The sequence below is a fragment of the Perissodus microlepis genome, chromosome 7, assembly GCF_051167445.1.
Source record: "Perissodus microlepis isolate ML-2025 ecotype Zambia chromosome 7, ASM5116744v1, whole genome shotgun sequence".
Classification (NCBI taxonomy): Eukaryota; Metazoa; Chordata; class Actinopteri; order Cichliformes; family Cichlidae; genus Perissodus; species Perissodus microlepis.
In genome coordinates this window covers 23,383,490-23,404,048 of record NC_140467.1, presented here as the reverse complement: position 1 = coordinate 23,404,048, position 20,559 = coordinate 23,383,490, and the positions used below count along the sequence as shown (strand labels likewise).

Here is a 20,559-nt window from a genome sequence, read left to right as displayed (position 1 = left end):
GATTATAGATATTAAAGGTTAAGACTATCTCCAGAGGTTTTGTGTTCCTGTGACCACGGTTGCCAATTTTCTTACAAAATATAAGCCAACCTTCCAGGATGTGTATGGAAGGAGAATTACAACCCGGGTTCATCAGAAGTGATAGTGTGGATGGTAGAAGAAGAGTAAAGAAAGCCATTCAAAATTATGTCACTATCTGATCACCCCATCCTCTGCATGTTAAACAATAACGGGTTCCATGGAAGAAGAACCAAGCGGGCTCCTCTACTGACGGAAAAATACAAAAAAGTGAAACTGCATGTTGACAAACCCCAAATTCCTTTGGACTGAGGTAAAAGTGGTGATTTTTTTTTTTTATCAGCTTTAACAAAGGACACCTAGTGTACCTACTGTGAACATGGAGCGTCAGAAAGCTTAGCCCCAGGTTGTGGGTCCTAAAACAGGATAAGGACCCACAACAGAAAGCTAAAAGCACTCAAGAATGGCTGGAAAATAAACACTGGACTACTTAAATGGCCCTCCATGAGCCAGGATCTTAATCTTCTATTGAACATCCATGGGAACAGCTGAAAATATGCAGTATGGAGACACTACACTGGGCAAGACACTTTACCCTACTGCCTACTGGAGTTGGCCAGAGGGGCCGATGGTGCGATATGGCAGCCTCGCTTCTGTCAGTCTGCCCCAGGGCAGCTGTGGCTACAACTGTAGCTGCCTCCACCAGTGTGTGAATGTGAGAGTGAATGAATAGTGGAATTGTAAAGCGCTTTGGGTGCCTTGAAAAGCGCTATATAAATGCAATCCATTATTATTATTATTATTATGGCGTGTTTGCATTTCTTTAATTGTATCAAATATTTAACTGAATCAGAAATCAAAAATAAAGTCAGATATGTGTTAAATATGGAATAAACAACACGAGATGGCAGTTATAAGTCATTTCAGAGATGGTACCAACCAATTTGTTCACATCTGTATAACGACAACATCATCATCATAGTCCCAACTCTGGTACTGCTTATATAAGCTGAAACTGACTGCAACATGTAACAGAAGAAGAAGCCACCCGGAGACGATTATCAAACAAAAATGTAGCCTGACACCATTCAAAATGATCTAGTAACAAGAGTACTACTTTCTAAGAGAAGATAGAAACAGGACTTGAATTAAACAGTTCTCTCTCTCTTTTTAAAAAAAACAAAACAAATGTACAACAATACATTGCGTTAGCACCCAACACACACCTCCCACCACTACCCAACCCCCATTTTTTAAGCAATCAGTGCTCAAGTCAGATCAGGACACCTGATAAGTAGGTGGAGGTGGGGTTCTTTTCCTTTGTCACCTCTGTTTTTCATTATTGCTATATTTATTCATAACAGGGGAAACTTGGGAAACATTATATGAACAATAGCAACGCTGGAAGATTGACTTTTTATTGACATGAAGGAAAACGATCCAGAATGTGTCATCTTTCCTGAGGCAATTCTTCATTGGATTTTGGCTCACTTTAAAAGATCTATTGTGCAAAGCAGAGTTGACACACATACTCTATGTATACTCGAAATTTCCAAAACAGGAACTTCACATGTGTAACCAATGGCAATTATAATCTGTCTTAACCTAGTATACCAATGGGAATGGACTCAATATAAATGTTATTAGCTAATTTCAGAAAATCTAAATGGCTGGACAATTATTTATAGCATTTTGCAACACAACATGTGTTAAAATAAATGGAATGCTACATTTCCCCAACTGATTGTTTCAGTTGAAAAAACAAACAAACAGCCCAACAAACACCATTATACATTTTGATATTTTCTCTAAGAGCTACGTGTCTGGAACATTATTTAGTAAACAAAACAGCCGAGTACCCGTTTCACTAAGCCTATGCAAAACACAATATCCACAAAAGAGTCTTAAATTAACTCCAAAGGTTTATCATTAACATGATTTATGTGTATGTAACATAGTTAAATAGAGTTGAAGTTAAATCCCGCTAAATGGGACATTGGCGCCACCTACTGTTGAAAAAGTCACCCTGCAACATTCACAAAGGGCAAGGGATTTTGGGTAATCCTCAGAATAATGGAGGATTCCTGCGAGGTAAGGAATGCGCAAATGTCGTGGGGAAGAAAAATCATATCGCAGGTTGTTAAAGTAATACAATCTGACCCGATTATTTTTGTTGTTTATACATCATTTGTTGCGGGTCAGTTCTCCAGACTTTATGTTGAACTGAGTGCACGTTTATGTGAGATTTCTTTATTGGGAGGAGAGGAAACAAAATGGGAGCATAGTTAGCTAACTCTGTTGTTGCTTTCCCGTTTAGATTTTGTGCCGATTGCCCACGACATTAAAAAGAGAGCATTCTAACCATTGCCTTTTTGTTGTGAATGCAGGTATGTGACTGTGCCACACTGTTTAGAGAATTTACATTGTTTCATGTACAGCTTTAAAATATATTTCTATATTCCTTTCATTTGGGAAATTTAACATGCAATGTTAATGGTGTTGAAGTTTTTCTATTTTGGTTGTATAAATTTACCACTATACGATCACACTGCAAGTGGAAATGTAATGCTCAGAATAATGGAGGATTCCTGCGAGATTTTGTGCCGATTGCCCACGACATTAAAAAGAGAGCATTCTAACCATTGCCTTTTTGTTGTGAATGCAGACCAGAGAAGACACTACACAGAGGTCACATTGGTGCCGTGACTCGTTCGTGACGCTGCTGAATCGGGCTGGTGTCTTCTCGTCGCAGCATCGTCGTGGAGCATCAGCTTCCTTATTGTTTAGCCTGTTGGGTAACGGAATCGAACTTTGGGGACTGTTGGACATACTTTTATATTGGCTTTGTATATTGCCATATTGTATTAAGCCCACCTTAGCTCTATTAATATCCTGCTAGATATGGATCTAAGTGACTCTGATGACACCCCAAATGTGACCCCCCTTGTTTTGGGTAGGGGTAGAGGGTTCACAACTGTTCCTTTTTCACTGGGTGACTGTCGGGTGGGGCATAGAGCAGCAGATAGTTCTTGTGAGCTTGTGGCTGAGTCGCAGTCAGTACAGTGCACTAAGTCATCTGCCTCAGACCCCCCGATACCTGATGTGAGTCTAGTCGACCAAATGAGCGACATTGTGCAGCAAATTGGGCAACGCCTGGCTGATAGCATTCTGTCACACCTGACCACGCCACACACTTCGAGCCCTGCATCTGCTACATATACATGTCCTGAGGTGGCGCATGAAACAACAGATCTCCCCTCCAGCCGCTCACTAGATCTCTCTCAAGTCCAGCTGGTGGCTCCACGACAGGTTAAAGACCCACCTGTGTTTCGGGGGGAGAGTTCAGACTCATTGTCTGTTGATGAGTGGCAGGAAGCCATGCAGAATTACATAAAGAAGAGTGGCATTCTCCCAGAAAACCAAGCTGAGGAGATTTTGATGCATCTGAGAGGCAGGGCAAAAGATGTTGTGAAAATTGGTGTGAGGAATGGTGGAATTGATGTCCAGCATAATCCACAAGCTATCTACAGACTTCTGCACAAACATTTTAGTTCCACCCAGTGCTCGTCTGTGCCCCTGGCTGACTTTTATTCCACCCTGCCGAAGGACCGAGAGGATCCATATGAGTATTGGCTGAGGCTGAACAAGGCTGCTGATGTTGTTGGCAACTGTCTTAAGGAGCGGGGGAAATCTTTTGAGAACTCTGGTGTGGAGGTTGCACGCATGTTCATCAGACACTGCCCCTGCAGAGACTTGGCTCTTATTTTTAGAACCAAAACATGTGATAAATGGTCAGCTCGTGAAGTTCAGGAGGTACTGGATGAGTATCACCTGGGTAGGGGGTTCCAGTCTCTTCCACAGAAGGGTAACTGTGTCTATGTGAATAAGGCAGAGGTTAGCACAAATGCTACTCCTTGCTTGGCTGACCATGAGCAGAGGCCAGCTGTGAGTCGGGATGGCTCTGCTATTGAGAGGTTGATCAGCATGTTAGAGAAGGTGCTGCTTCAAGGCCCAGGCTATGCTCGAGCTAATGCCAAGCGACAGAGTGCCCGACTGCCGAGAATACCGGGCTTAGATGACACACCATGTTCCATCTGCAGAGATAGCTCCCACTCCACACTCACACACTGTCGGGAAAACAGATTGTGCTTCCTGTGTCACCTACCTGGTCATTCGAGACGTAACTGCCCGGAGGGCAAGTGTACTCCTTCCAGTGGTCATCAGGGAAACTGAACGATCTGCGTGGAGGGGAGGACAGCGCAGATCCAGCAAGTAAGCCTCCCATCTTGGACATGACTGATATTAATGATTATGACACTTTGTATTCCACTTACAGTGGCATTGTCCCGCCAAATAAAACACTGATTGCACAGGGCTTGCATAGGCTCTCAAACACTGATAGCTTATTCTACTCTGCAGTGACTACTAGTAGTGGACAAGTTCTTAAAGCATTAGTGGACAGTGGATCTATGGCGTGCACCATAAGTGAGACAGTTGATGAGAAACTTTCACAATCGATACCTGATATTGAGAGACGTTCAGCTGAAGACGTTGTCATTGTTGGTTGTGGGGGTCATCTCGTTACGCCTTCTGCTATGTATGATCTTACAGTATCAATATATGGCTTTAAGGTGGTGATTCCTGTTCTGGTGGTTCCAGGCCAGGCTGATGACATGATTCTGGGCAGCAATGCGATAAAGTGGCTTATTTCACAGTTAAAAATGACTGTTGGTACCCAGGATGATGCTTTTCCTCATTTGGCAACTTTGCTGTCCTATTCTAATGACTGTGATGGCAGAGCAATGCCTCCAAGTTTTGGCACTGCAAAGCTTAAGAGACGTGTCACCTTGCAGCCCTTGTCTGAACATTTAGTGTGGGCTAAGCTCCCTGCTCCTGATGCCTCAGCGGTGGGAAGTGCTGTCATTATTGAACCCACTCAGTCTCGATCCAAACCTGCACAGATCCTAGTGGGGCGAGTTGTCACTTCCTTGTTTGGGGATGGTTGGGTCCCTGTTAAAGTGGTGAATCCCTCCGACAAGCCCCTCACTCTCAGGAGAAATGCTAGGGTTGCTGATGTGTCCCCCTGTCTTTCTGTGCAGGACTTACCTGAACCTGTTCAAATTCAATCCAGTACACAATACACACAGAACTCGTCGCCCGCACCGAGATCAGAAGCGGAAATGTCTCAGCGCTTGTGTGATTTGGGCCTGCAGGACCTGGATCTCTTGTCCTGTGAAGTTTCCCCAGAATGGAGAGATAGGCTGCTGCGACTCATTGAGCAGTATGAGTCCATCTTCTCAAGGCACAAAATGGACTGCGGTGAGGCTGCTGACTTTGTCCACAGAATCCACCTGGTGGATGACAAGCCCTTCAGACTGCCATACAGACGGGTCCCACCATGCCATTACGAGAAGCTTCGCACCGCCCTAGATGAGATGGAGGAGTCAGGGATAATCCGTAAGTCCCAGAGTGAATTCTCATCCCCCCTTGTCTTAGTTGTTAAGCCAAATGGTGACCTGCGCATATGCAATGACTTTAGATGGTTAAATGCAAGAACAGTTAAAGATGCACATCCATTGCCTCATCAGTCAGACGCCCTCGCAGCACTTGGTGGGAATGTTTTTTTTTCTACAATGGATCTCACATCGGGGTTTTACAATGTCAGACTCCACGACGACGACAAAAAATACACGGCATTCTCCTCCCCATTTGGCCTTCATGAATATAACAGGATGCCTCAAGGCCTGACAAATAGTCCTGCTACTTTTATGCGAATGATGATGTCCATTTTTGGTGATGAGAACTTCACAAGTTTGTTGTGTTATCTGGATGACCTTATGGTCTATGCCCCATCTGAACAGGTGGCTCTCGAACGTCTGCAGATGGTTTTCTCACGACTTTCTGCCAACAACCTGAAGCTCGCACCTAAGAAATGCCACTTTCTTCAGCGGTCTGTGAAGTTCCTGGGACACATCATATGTGGTGAGGGTGTGAAAACAGACCCAAGTAAAGTGCAGGCTATAGATAATGTGCAGGAAGCAGACCTGATGGAGTCTGACGGGGTGACACCATGTGCAAGGAAAATCAGATCCTTCCTGGGGATGGTTCTCTACTACCATCATTTTATCGAGCGGTGCTCTGCAAAAGCTAAGCCACTGTTTGATCTTGTGGCTGAACCAGCTGCGCTACGCAAGAGAGGCAGAGGCCGTAAGCCTAAATTTAAAAGGGGCCACGTGAAGCTGTCTCCAGCTGACTGGACTGATGAGTGCAGGGAAGCATTCAAGGCCCTAAAACATGACCTTGTGCATAGTGTCACATTAGCCCATCCAGATTTTACTGCGCCCTTTCTCCTTGCAGTTGATGCTTCCTTTGACGGCCTTGGAGCCGTCCTCTCACAGTTGCCCCCTGATGGTAGCATCGCCAGACCAGTGGCATTCGCCAGTAAGACCCTGTCACACTCTCAGCTAAACTATCCAGCGCATCGTTTGGAGTTTCTTGCTCTGAAGTGGGCAGTCAGTGACAAGTTTAGCCATTGGCTGAAAGGGAGCCACTTCACAGTGTGGACGGACAATAACCCACTGACATACATCTTAACCAAGCCTAGGTTAGATGCATGTGAGCAACGATGGGTTTCAAAGCTTGCAGCATACAGTTTTGAACTGAAGTATGTCCCTGGCACCAAAAATGTTGTCGCGGATGCATTGAGTAGAGAGCCATTTGTCCAGTCGTGCATAGGCCACAGGCTAGTCACTGAACCTTATGCTGCCCTATTGAACCAAATGCACGGTCTGGTGGATGGGACTGTGCAAGATATGTTTCGGTGTGCTGCAAACTGCCAGTTGATTGTGGATCAGTCTGAGGAGGGAGCTACCACTATCCTAGCTAACCCTCAAGGTTCTCTCTCGTCACAGGATGTTTCTGCTGTGTTGGCTGCACATGACACTGGTGGTATCAGCCATGTGAGAGGTGTGGGATCTGATATCCCTCAGGTCCCAACTATTGCCCGTCCGGCCTGTACGCCGAGAAGTGAACTCGCTAACCTGCAGGAACAAGATGAGGTTTTGGGCAGAGTTTTCTTTTATGTCCGGCGTCACAAGAGGCCCACCAGGCATGAACGTGCTGGCGAGTCCCGTGGTGTAATGAAATTACTCAGACATTGGTCCAGACTCTTGATTAAAGATGGTATGTTGTATAAGGTGAAGAAAGACAGAAACATGAACGTGACGATTTACCAGTTTGTTGTCCCAGACACTCTGAAGACTGAAGTTCTCCGAGGCATCCATGATACGGCGGGTCATCAGGGCCAAGTCCGCACCCTGTCTCTTGCAAGGCAGAGATTCTTTTGGACAGGGATGGAGCGTGACATCATCAATCATGTGAAAAGCTGTTTTCGTTGTGTGGTTGGGAAAACCCCGGAGCCGAATGACCGTGCCACACTGGAGAGCATTTGTACTACTGAACCGATGGAGTTAGTCTGCATTGACTTCTGGACTGCTGAACAGACTGACAAGAAGTGCGTTGATGTTTTGGTTGTCACAGACCATTTTTCCAAATTGGCGCATGCATTCCCTTGTAAGAATCAGTCTGCCAAGCAGGTTGCTCGCCGCCTGTGGAATGACTTTTTCTGTGTGTACGGCTTTCCCAGACGTATACACTCTGATCAAGGAGCCAACTTTGAGAGTCAACTCATTAAGGAGCTCCTGGACATGGCTGGCATCCAGAAATCACACACCACTCCTTACCATCCAATGGGGAATGGTATTGTCGAGCGATACAACAGGACCTTGGGGAACATGATACGGGCTTTGCCCCCTCAATCCAAAGCCAGGTGGCCGCAAATGCTTCAGATGTTGACGTTCTGCTACAATTGCACTGAACATGAAACAACAGGTTTCGCACCTTTTTTTCTCATATTTGGGAGAATTCCTCGTCTGCCTGTTGATGTTGTTTTCCAGCATGTTCTCCCTGATGGTGCCGTTATTGACCACGGTGAATTTGTCGCCCATTTGAAGCGTGACCTGTCTGAGGCTGCCCGCATTGCCAGACAGAACAGCCGTATTGCCCAGGCTCGCCAGGCGAAGAATTATGACCGCAAGGCTAAGGGTGCGCCCCTCTCAGTCGGTGACAGAGTCTTGCTTGCTAATCGTGGTGAGAGAGGAAAGAGGAAGATCGCTGACAAATGGGAATCCACAGTTTTTGAGGTGGCATCTGTGAAACCTGACATCAATGTGTACCACATCAGAGACCCTGTGACACTCAGGGAAAAAGTTGTTCACCGAAACCTACTACTTCCTGTGAGTTTTATTCCTGCAGGAAACGAGTGCATACCAGTGTCAACCTGCCCCTCGGTTGCAGATAGTGGACAAGGTGAACCAGAACTTCCAGGTGATGTGCAGGATGGTGAGACGAAGACGGTTCGCTGGCTCATGCAGATGGACCAAGCAAGTGACGGGGACTCTGCGGTTGGTCAACCTGGTTGTTCTCTTGGTGCGGCTTTGAGCGTCCCAACCTCTGAAGCAGAATCGACTGTGGCCCCGCCTGCTGTGTGTGACCCGTTGGTTTCCCGGTTGCCCTCCCCTGCACCCTCTATTGAATCTGTTGTGTCCCGGAGTGCCTCCTCGCAGCTTCTGGCGGGAGATGCTCAACATGTCCTTTCCCCTGATCTTGTGACTGACACACACCTGAGTACGGAGGCCCATGTAGTGCGTACACAGCCACCACCTCTTTGTACTAGATCAGGTAGACCTGTGAAACCTCCAACACGTCTCATTTGTGAGATCAATGAACAACAGGTTGATGATTCAGTGTCGACAGTTGACTCCTTGTTTTCATTTGTGCGAAATATGTTTTCAGGATAGATTACTAGCCGTTTTGCATGTGCTGTTACTCAGAACGTTTTGGGTAATACCTGCTTGGAGCAATGTTCACATCATGGGAGGTGTATACGGCATCTTTCATATCTGGGTTGGCAGGGGAATTGGCCGCTCTCTTGCTCGCCTTATTCCATATGGAAAGTTTTTTTAACTGACTTGAACTATATTGTGCTCCCACGATCACACTGTTATGTTTTATGCATTGGAAGTTCCTGTTTTTCTGTTGTCATGCCCCAATTTCGCAGGATTTAAGGGGGGTGTGTGTAACATAGTTAAATAGAGTTGAAGTTAAATCCCGCTAAATGGGACATTGGCGCCACCTACTGTTGAAAAAGTCACCCTGCAACATTCACAAAGGGCAAGGGATTTTGGGTAATCCTCAGAATAATGGAGGATTCCTGCGAGGTAAGGAATGCGCAAATGTCGTGGGGAAGAAAAATCATATCGCAGGTTGTTAAAGTAATACAATCTGACCCGATTATTTTTGTTGTTTATACATCATTTGTTGCGGGTCAGTTCTCCAGACTTTATGTTGAACTGAGTGCACGTTTATGTGAGATTTCTTTATTGGGAGGAGAGGAAACAAAATGGGAGCATAGTTAGCTAACTCTGTTGTTGCTTTCCCGTTTAGATTTTGTGCCGATTGCCCACGACATTAAAAAGAGAGCATTCTAACCATTGCCTTTTTGTTGTGAATGCAGGTATGTGACTGTGCCACACTGTTTAGAGAATTTACATTGTTTCATGTACAGCTTTAAAATATATTTCTATATTCCTTTCATTTGGGAAATTTAACATGCAATGTTAATGGTGTTGAAGTTTTTCTATTTTGGTTGTATAAATTTACCACTATACGATCACACTGCAAGTGGAAATGTAATGCTCAGAATAATGGAGGATTCCTGCGAGATTTTGTGCCGATTGCCCACGACATTAAAAAGAGAGCATTCTAACCATTGCCTTTTTGTTGTGAATGCAGACCAGAGAAGACACTACACAGAGGTCACATGTATTCAAACACTAACAATGACACAGTAATGAAACTATAGAAATCTGTGAATGGAGTAGGAAGTTTGCTTACAACAGCTGGACTCTGACAAAACATGGTGTCCTCATACTGAAGCTGGCATTTTTTCATCTCCTGAAAAACTTTAGTGACCATTTGATCTAAATGTCTCAGATTTGTCTTTTAGCCACATTTTGATAGTCTGGCAGTACTTCATGTACCCTGCCTTTGTACCAAGGCACTTTTTTCTACCCTTAACATTCCTCAGGGATTTTGGAGATTTGGCAGATTTGTCGGCAGCACATCCGAGAGACAAATCTTCTGTCCCAGCACATCCCAAAGGTATTCTTTTCGGTTGAGATCTGGTGACGGTAAAGACCATTGTGAGTACAGTGAACTCACTGCCATGTTAAAGTAACCAGTTTGACTAATGTTTGAGCTTTGTCACACAGTTCTGCAAGAAGCAGCCCATCAGAATATCTACATACTTAGGTTGGCAGTGGGCTTTGAAAAATGCTCACTTAGTAATAAGGGGGCCAAAGTCTGCCGCCTTTATACCACCATGAATATCACCAATAACTGGCGATACAAGCAAGATGGATCCATGCTCTCATAATGTTTATGTCAAATCCTGACCCTATCAACCTGATAAGATGAGAGACTTTTCAAACAAGGCAACATTTTTTCAGTCTTCTATTATTCATTGTGCTGAACCTGTGTCAACTGTATCCTCAGTTTTGTGTTCTTAGTTCTTAGTTGTTATTAATCTCTGACTCTCTTCCACAGCATGTCTTTTGTCCCATTTTCCTCTCCTCGCCCCCAACTGCCCTTCGCTGAGGCTGGTTCTGCTGGAGATTTCTTCCTGTAAAAAGTGAGTTTTTCCTTCCCACTGTCGCCAAAACACATATAGGGGGGTCGTCTGATTGTTGGGGTTTTCTCTGTGTTATCGTAGCTTTACCTCACAATATAAAACACCTTTAGGCAACTGTTTGCCTGAATTGAAGTGAAATAAATGTAACAGGTTGCTGAAATGTGACTGGCTGATTAGATATGAACATACCATGTACCTAATAAAGTGGCCAGTCAGTGTATGACACCCCACTGCTGTGAATGCATAGTTTTCCAAACTTGGGAAGCCAGGGGATTTTACAGATCCTTCCAGTGCTTTCAGGTGCTGCGGCCATAACTTCCAAAAGGTGATGGATGGTTAGAATGAATGCTTTTGACACTTTTGACAATCAGTTAGCTTGACGCTTGCAATACAATTTACTGTACTTACATGCAATACATGACCACATGTCATCAAATATCAACAGAGCTTCAAGAAATGATCGAAAGCACATCAATTTCCCCCACACACGTGCACACGCACCCAACACCTGGAACACCATTCATCACTTGTGGTTATGCTGCAATTACAGACCTCGCAGCAAGCTGCACAGAACAGGGTCTCTAATAGGGTGTGCGGTTACACCAGTGCCATTAATCCTTTTAAATAATACACTCACCCACCTACACATATTTTTTTCCACATCAACTCTGCAACGCTATTTATACTCAAAAAAGAGAGTTGTGGTATTGGAAACACAACAAATCATGTCCAGCATATCTCCAACACATTGACAGGGCCCTGCAGGAACAAGGGCTGCGTTATAGCTGTGATTTCTGGTTCAGTACAAAAAAAGTTACACAATGCACTATTACACAGTTTCTTCTGCTTACTGTAAGTTAATTGATGCTTTGCATTTACACTGTTGATATTCAGACCTGCTTCAGTTGAAGCGCTCACACAGAAACACTGTTACCTCTGTCAATCTGGACCTGACATGTAATGACTGGCTAACCATACTTTGTTGCCTCATTTGAGTTTGAGTCCCTCAATGAGAAGTTACTGCAAAACGAGAAAACAGAAACATGAATAAATCAGTAAATCTTCTGTCCATTTGTGTGGGTCAGTGTCCCGTAAATCCCTACAGTTCTGTGCATTGTAAATTTTAAATGTGATTTTGTTGGTTGGCTGATACACGGCTTGCCCTCGCCCTCACCCTCAGAAATGTCTGGTTTTCCTGCATCATTCTTCCCACTGTTTGGGCCTCATGATCAACATTAGCTTTGTATCATTGAATATAATAGGTAGCTTTCCTCTGGGGACAAGGCCATACAAGAGGAATCTCTCTGGAGGGAATGGCGGCGTAAATTACAGCTTATTGTATTAAGCAGGCAGGGGGGAAATTTGGCCTATAAACACAGCTACTGTGTTATTCCCACAGTGGCCTAACTGAAGTCGAGGGAAACACTTCCTGAGCCAGAATGGAGTCCATCGGGGTGAACAACACTCTTTTTCTTTCACTGCCTCTACCCTATGTTCCCTCTCACCTTGTCCATTGGGAACAACCAGGAAACTGAAATACATGAAAAGTTGACATATTCTTTCTACCGCACTAACAATGAAATGAACTGCTATAGCAAAGACGACCACCTCTCACAGCTTCTTGTCTTGTTGTTGCATAGCTTGGGCTGAGACTGAGCAGGTGGCCAGAAGGTCATCAGTTCAAATGTACGCCTTCCCAGTTTAGGACAAGAAAAGCTAATGAGCCAATGAGCCAACAAAATTTTCATGGTAAACACAAAGTGGTTAGAATAGATAAACGGTGAAGTGGGACTACAGTGGTTTGGTTCCAGGTGGAGACACAACCTTTTGTGGTTTTGTTAGGAATAACATCTGAGATACCTGATTTTATGACCCCTTGTGACAAAGGAGCAACTGAAATAGCTTTGAAGCAGTTTGTGTCAAAATCAAGTGCATCTAAAATTCACAAGCAATGTTTGCACCCATACATTTCCCACCTTTGTGACTAGAAAACCAGAGTTTCCCTCGATGTTTTATAGGGAAGGTGCTTCTTCTGCTAAAAAATTGATTGATGGAAATTTTTAACCCACAGCAAGCAAGACTGTTGCACTCCACGGGTTAAAAGTAGGTAAAAGCATGAATGAGAGAAGATCAATCCGAAAAGCAAAAGGTTTACTCATCATTTTTTTATGATCTTACAATATCTTCCTAATGATTTTCACTAAGTTTTCTTTGTTCACTTGGATTTCATGCCTTGGAAATATCTTTTAACCACTATTCCTGATCAGCGTCTTTCCCTCCTGACTGTTGACTTTAATGTCCCTCTTTGGTCCGTTTTTAGAAAAAGATATTTGTACGCAATAACAAATGAAATGGCGAGCTTTGTAGTGCATTACAGCTGGTCTCCTCTTCAGACTTTTAGCTAAAACAATGAACCACATCCAATTCAGGCAGCCACAAAAACGCAAAAACAGAACTGAAGGAGGGGCTGGAGTGGTGGTGTTTGACGGTACAGAAACGCATAGCAACAGCTGCACGGGACACTCAGGGAGTAGAAATGTGGCGTGTGAGAGAACGTGTCAGTGAAACTCGCCGTTCACCATCAACGTGTCGTTCGACTTGTAAACCCCCCTCACGCCCCACTACCATCGTCTCTACCCTTCCTCCATCCTGCGCTGCCTTTCCGTGCAGCTGTCAGCCCTTTTTTCCACATCTTTCTTGCTGTTCTTTTCCATGAGTCTTCTCATTCTTGTGTTTCAAAAACACGTGAGGTAATTTAGTGTTTACTTTATGCATTTCATTCCATTTGCCACAGTTTTTTGTTTTTATTATTTTTTACAGACACACCAATGCACCACTTGCTGCACTTGCTGTATTTTCAGCTGCAACCCTTGCATGCATACTTTTATTGTCCGAGTAAATGACTTCAGCACCACAAGAAAACTGAAAGTAGCTGCAGATGGTGAGTCACAGTCCAAGATGCAGCTACACAGGCTTGTCATATTGACTTAATTAAACTGAAAGCCAAAATGTTATGTTTTACCTTGATAATCCGCCCTTGCATGACTCTAATTAGCTAAAGTACCTCTTACAGGCTAAATATTCATTTGAACTTCAGGTGCATTGGAATTAAATACTAAATGACTGCATGTGGTATTTATTAGTCTTAAATGTGATTCCTTTTAAACTTATGTTTTTGTACTTTTCTATCAAGGCTTAAAGTTACTGTATGCATTACCAGAGTAGCGACCACTTTGAGGTGTGTAGCCACAAAAGTACTGTTAATTTTTTGTGTTTTTATTGCTGCTAGCTATGCTTATAAGGTATGACTTTGAAAGTATATTTAACATAATTCTCTGAATTCTTAGAGAAAGTTTTAGCTTCTAGTTTGTTAGGTCACAGTCTAGTATTAATTTATTGATATTTCATATTTTACAAATTTTCCGGAATATGTGTAACATGGAGATTGTGGAAACTACTTGCTAACCAGTGTAGCTAGCATTAGCTGACAGCTTAGCCCTGCTGTTCAAATATGGCCATTTCTGGCTTAAAAACGTCTGGCTCTATAACTCAAATCACACATCCTTTAAGAAAATTAAATTAATAAACTGAGGACCTTGAAATTCTGCCTTTCTTTTATAAAGTCATCCAATAACATCCTTAAAAAGAATGACCAGAGGCGTGGAATCTACTGCTGGTCTGAGCACTAATAGCCTAAATAGGGACTGTATTTGCTCAGATGACTAGTTAGAACATAGAGTTCTTTGAAAGCTCACTGAGCATAGTTCAAAGGTAAGCAAACTGTGAAAAACTGGAAGATTCTGGAGCTTGCTGATAGTTTCCCCTAACCTGCTTCTAGTTAAGACACCTGGAGTTGTTTTCTCTACTGTGTCTCCTGCAGGACACTTTCACCCGACATCGATCAACATCCTGGCACATTTACATGAACAGTGAGATAGGGAAACTGCTTTAAGATTATAAATGCAGGCCTGTAGAATACATTGCATGCATTTGACAGGCAAATTAAGACACTGATGGTGACTTGTTTACCTGTATTTGACGTCCATCAGCAGTTCCTAGGTATACCACAGCACGACCGTGGACTGGCACCACAGTAATTGAGGTCACCAAGGTGTTTGTCAAGTCTTTGTGCCAGTATTCTAACCTCTGGTATAACTGGGTCACCTGTAGGCGATATGTGCTCTCTTTTCCTTCGTGGATTCCTTCATGGGGGTCGCAGTCATCTGATGAAGTCTGCAAAGAAACCACAGGTGTCAGTGGGAGAAAATTTCCTCTAGCGTGCCACAAGAATAATAATATACACGGACATAATAGTGGAGAAAGTACTTTTTGTTGTGGTTAGAGACATGATACTGATAGGATATATGATGTAGCCAAGAAATGTCAAATACCAGTGTGGTCATGTTCAACAATGAAAAACATCCGATATGGAACATATGATTAAAATCAGTAAACTTGGATAAGAATGAAAATTATGGCATAACCATAAAAATCTGATTACCAGAAAAATAAAACAATATACTTTTAAGCGAGATCTGATCTCTTTGTCCAAACAGATTCTAAAAAACGACTTGTTATATAATATCATGTTGAGCTATCTTATTTCATTTCTGTTCAGTTGGGGGAGGGTCAGGAGCCAAAACCTCCTAAGCCCACTCTTAGCTACTCTTTCATCAAACCGAGCTCGTAGTGGAGGTCTCAGTGTGATAGTACCTCTAGGGCAAGTACATGCTTTGTTGAACAGAGGTTTGAGGACTGGAAGATTTCATGGGAAACAGCGAGGAGATATTCATGCTGTTTTTCATTCCATGTGCAGTTTTTTCTCCCTCCAACTGGGAAACCCCACTTTTTCTCGCTTTCTCCACCCTCCTCCTGTATTTCTTTGTCCTCATGAGTTTAGAACCAAAATCTGTTACTCTCTTAGTTTGCAAATGCTGCTGGGTTGTTCACATTGTTGTGTCTGGAGCCTCTGGAGCATACAGTGAAAGCACGGACTGAAGCCAGAGTTGGATTCAGGGTCTTTTCTCTTTCAATAACCACCCCCCTCCTCTTACTGCCCAGCGCTGCTCTCACTGTTCGGACTCTTGTGTTTAGTCATGGCCTTCTGTCCTAGCCTCGGGTTTCATTAATTATTAATGACCCAGAGAGTGGCGGGCCTCTTGTGGCTCTTAAGGTCCTTGACCTGGCTGCTTGACCAGACCTCTACTTTCTGTTGTCTTCTCAACTTCAGTGGTTGACAACCTTTTCTTTGTAGTCACAAAAAATGGGCAGGCCGTACAAGTAGAATGATTGCTGAAACTTGTAGACAGTCTCAGTGCCTCGGTGTGTACAGTCCTAACAGTTAACGTCTACCACTTAATGCCACACAGAAATGTTCATGACTTTGGAAGTGACCATTTATTGTGCACAAAAGGGCAACAATTTAATTGGCTGCCTCCAAAACTGCTAATCACTTACAGGCTCATTATCCTTTTCTGGTTCTACCTAAAGTAAGCTTGGGTCGTTATTTGTGGTTTGTGTGAAATATGCTGCATCATTTGTTTAGTGTCAAGCTTTGAAACTCGGGAGAACAATGGTGAAGTAATAAATCTGAAGGTTTTTTGTTCAATTTCAGTGATGTTACTTAAACAGAGATAAACAGGACCTCACGGAGAGGAAGGCAAGGAAAGCAGAAAAACCTGGCTGACTTGCAAGCATGCTGCAACAAACCTTGGTTAAATTAAATATCCACAAGGCCAGTGGTTGCAATTAGAGAGACAATGGCTAAGTCAAAACCAGCAAAAATGTGGAGGAAATTTAAAGCTGGCAGAAAGATTGGCTGGTTTTTTTTTGTTAAGTCCACAGCTGGCAGGTGATGAAGCCAGCTGATATGGATGGAATTGCGAGGCTTTAAAGAGGAAATGTTTTTCAGAAATGACACTTTGCGACTGAAATTGATTTAGACTTGGATAAGTACATGGACACGTAGGACAGTAGACACATAGGACACTGTAAGGGCTGAGGCAAGAGAACCACCTCTTCTTCAAACAAGACACAAACCTGTTTTTTATCTGTTGATGTGTATGTGTAAGAACACCTTCACAAAGTCTACCCTTCTCATACATTTGATCACAACTCCAAGCAGAACATCAATCACACTGAGCACATATGAATCGGCCAGAACACTACCGACTTTCCTAAAACTACAGCAGATGGAGATGTCACGATCACTACAGAGATTACACCCTGCAGCTCAAAAAACAGGCCCCAGGCTGATCATTTTCAGAGCAAACAAACAGGACTTTAGGTGTTTGTTAAAGTGGAATAGGACGTTGGGTGATAGAGCAGAAAGGGTCTAGGAGGCATCCCTCTGCTAAATTATTTTGAAAGATCAAAGCAATGAAATTGGACAGTCGAAAAGACTGTTTTGACAAGCTTCGTTTGAAGCACCGCTGCTGTTATCCTTGGCTGTTTCTTGGCACAGAGACAGAGAGTTTGCCACAGAGTCAAACAGGTTCTGCAAGAGGGTGACGTTTCCCTTAAAGTCTGATAGAGACTTAAATTAAATATTTTTATTCAGTAACTGCCAGTTAGAAGAAGTGCAATTTCAACAACTGACAGTCAAAAAAAAAAAAAAAAACAGAAAAAAAGTGAAGGAATCTCAGAGGAACTCTGCAAAGAGCACCCCACTATTTCCACAATCAAACGTCAGTATTAATAAAAGTGTTATTAATCAATGACCTTAGTAATACTAAGTTCAAAGCAACATTTTCACATTTTTCTTACATTCATCTTTTAGAAGATTTATGGTGCTGGCAAGATGTTCTACATCTTTCAAGCCATTTTGTGAACATGTCTTCCAGTCGTGTAACAGGCACCACGGGGCACATACATGAGATACTGTACACCTTTTGCTCCGTACTTAACCAGCAGTTATTGTCCCCAAAACAACGGCCCTGCGATAGGGTTTCGGCGTTGTGGAGCTCCCAAAAGCCTGGGGCACTGCTCAGGAGAGTCAAGAGAGGGGTGAAAGGTGATCCACATAGGCTTCAATGTCACTTTCATATTCTCGCTGTTGCTCCTGGGTCCAGTGTGAAGAGATACACTAATACCTGAATTATAAAGCATGGACTGGGTTACAGCCAGCAGAGGCTTTCGGTATGACAGTGTGTTCAGTGCCAATCCAGGGGAAAATGATTAAAAAAAAGGTTAAAGGCACTTTTGCTAATATAAAAAAAATGTACCGCTTGTTGTGGGGGTATAACACTGTGTTAGCAAACTTGCACTCATGAAATTCAGGAGGTCTGTGTCACTGCTAGCCTCTCAGCTGGCACTCTCCCTCAAATAACCTTTGACCTCTTGATCGCGTGTGCGATTGCACACTCCAGACAGCAGGGAGGTTTCGGCTGTCGTTGGGGTGTGTGTGAATGCAGTTTTTAGAGAAAGAGAAAGCAAATGCAACGTGCGCACATATGGGCCCAGAATGTCTGTGTACACGTGTGTGTATGTTTGCAGCAGGGTATTGTTGCACTTATGTTGGGACACACATTACTGTACCCCACCTGGAGTCAGTATGCACGATACTCTGCAACCTGATCTCAACAGCTGTAACAACCATGATGTGTGTGTGTGTGTGTTCAAAATGCACAGGTGGCTGGTACCAATATACAGTCTGAAAGTGTGTGTTGTAGAGAAAAACATCTGCACACATAAACAGGTCCAACAGAAGACAGGGAGAATAATATGTGATGATTGTAGTGAAATGTAACCACATCTTCTAAAAATGTGAGGCATATGTGTATTTGTCAATAACCAAATACTTAAACCGCACAAGTATGGCATATTTGAGTTTTATTAATCTGAACAACCACTGCATATTTGTAGAGCTTGTGGTTATGTAGTACTCAGAATTCGTGAGCTTCCCCATGTGCTTTGAATCAGTGTTAAACAAAAACAAAAAAACGTTGTTATTGTTTAATTATATATGGATAACCAAATAAAACAAACAGCAATACATTTTTCAATCAACTTCAAAATCAATTACACTGAGTTAGGAAGATGTCAATAAGCACTTATTCTAAACTTAACTATCTTGCAGTTGTGCCATACATGCTATAAAAGTTTAATTTTAGTTTAACAGCTGTTGCTAATTGTTATATTTTTGCAGAATTTCAATGGATAGTAAGATTAATTTGAATCTCAACTCTATGCTTTTCTAATTATTAACTTGTCTAAACACTTTGAAGAAGAATAACTTTGCCTCAGCAAACTTCCCAAACCATTTTAGTCACTTTTTTCACTTGAAACAATTACTAAAGTTGTTAATGATACTCTAATTCCTTCTCTGTGTATGGAGTATCTCTGCCCCCCTGTTCTTCTTATATTTCTTTATATATTACTATACTAGTAATACTTTAATACTTTACTATGTCTCTCAGCACAGTCTCAAGAGCATGGAGGAGATTCCAGGAGACAGATAGTTACTGTAGTGGAGCTGGACAGGGCTATAGAAGGTCCTTAACCCATCAGTAGGATTGATGCTTTGTGCAAGGAGGAATAGGATGAGCACTGCCAGAGCCCAACAAAATGACCTCCCGCTGGCCACTGGTGTGACTGAAGATACTTCATGAGGGTGGTCTGAGGGTCCGACGTCCTCCAGTGGGCTCTGTGCTCACTGCCCGGCACTGTGGAGCCCGAGTGGCATTTGCAACAGAATGCCAGAATTGGCAGGTCAACTACTCTTGCCCTGTGCTTCGCTAATGAAAGCAGGCTAGCCCTGAGCACATGTGATAGATGTTAAAGCGTCTTTATGGCGCCTTTAAAATCGTTCACCATGACTGGTGATGGGTAAGTGATAGTCTGGGTTGTCTTCAGCTGAGGACCCAGGCTATCACTGGGGCTTTTTCATGTAGAGGAACACAGACCTCTACAGGCTGCAAAACAGCCATTAGGTATTGGGATGAAATCCTTGGACCCATTGTAAGACCCTATATTGGAGCAGTGGGTCCTGGGTGCCTCCAGGTGTACAACAGTGATTGATGTGCGCAAGTATGCAGGCAGTTCCTGGAGGATGAAGGAAGTGACACCACTGATTGGCCCCCCGAGCTCCCCTGACCTAAATTCAACAGAAGACCTCTGGGACATTAAATTTTGATCCATCCAACACCACCAGGTTGCACTTCAGACCATCCTGGAGCTCAGTGATGCCATGGTCCAGATGTGAGAGGTAATCCTAAGGACAACATCTGGTGTCTCATTAGGAGCATCCCCTGATGTTGTCAGGCGTGCATACAAGCACTTGGGGGTCCATAAAAACTACTGAGTACTATTTGAGTAGCTGGAATAAAATCACTTTGATTTTCAGTGTATCTATGAATTCAGCCCTCTGTAGGTTGATCATTTTCATTTAAAACAATGTCAAATAATTTTTGTTCCTAACACACTCCAAAATCCATATGATACAGACATCAAGCATGGGTTTTCCCCTATTAAGAACCTATTAAGTGTTGCTTTAATTTTTTTGAGCAGTATATCTGACAACTATTCGATTTCTACAGATACAAGGATGACACTCAGTTGTATGCAGCTGTAAAAGCAGATCACCATTGTCAGGATATTAAACACGTGGCTCGCATTCCTGCTGTAAAAAGTACATTTGCAATAATTACTTGGCAACAGAAAAATTGCCAACTGGACCCATTTGACCAGCTCTGATTAACTGGGTGAGTGAAGATTCACAGGTGAGTCATGTCTGGTGTCACTTCAGAATTGAACTAAGTCAGCAGGCTGTGCACTGCTGGAGAACTCATTTA

General features: G+C 43.2%; 1 protein-coding gene across 2 annotated transcripts in view; it reads right to left on the bottom strand.

Annotated features, from left to right (window-relative positions):
* met (MET proto-oncogene, receptor tyrosine kinase) overlaps positions 1–20,559 on the bottom strand; it is a 75,385-nt gene that overhangs the window by 35,717 nt on the left and 19,109 nt on the right. For both annotated transcript variants that reach the window (XM_084934259.1, XM_084934260.1), the window contains one exon: positions 14,798–15,001. In XM_084934259.1, coding sequence (XP_084790385.1) covers positions 14,798–15,001 — 204 coding nt within the window. The remainder of the gene's footprint in view (positions 1–14,797; positions 15,002–20,559) is intronic.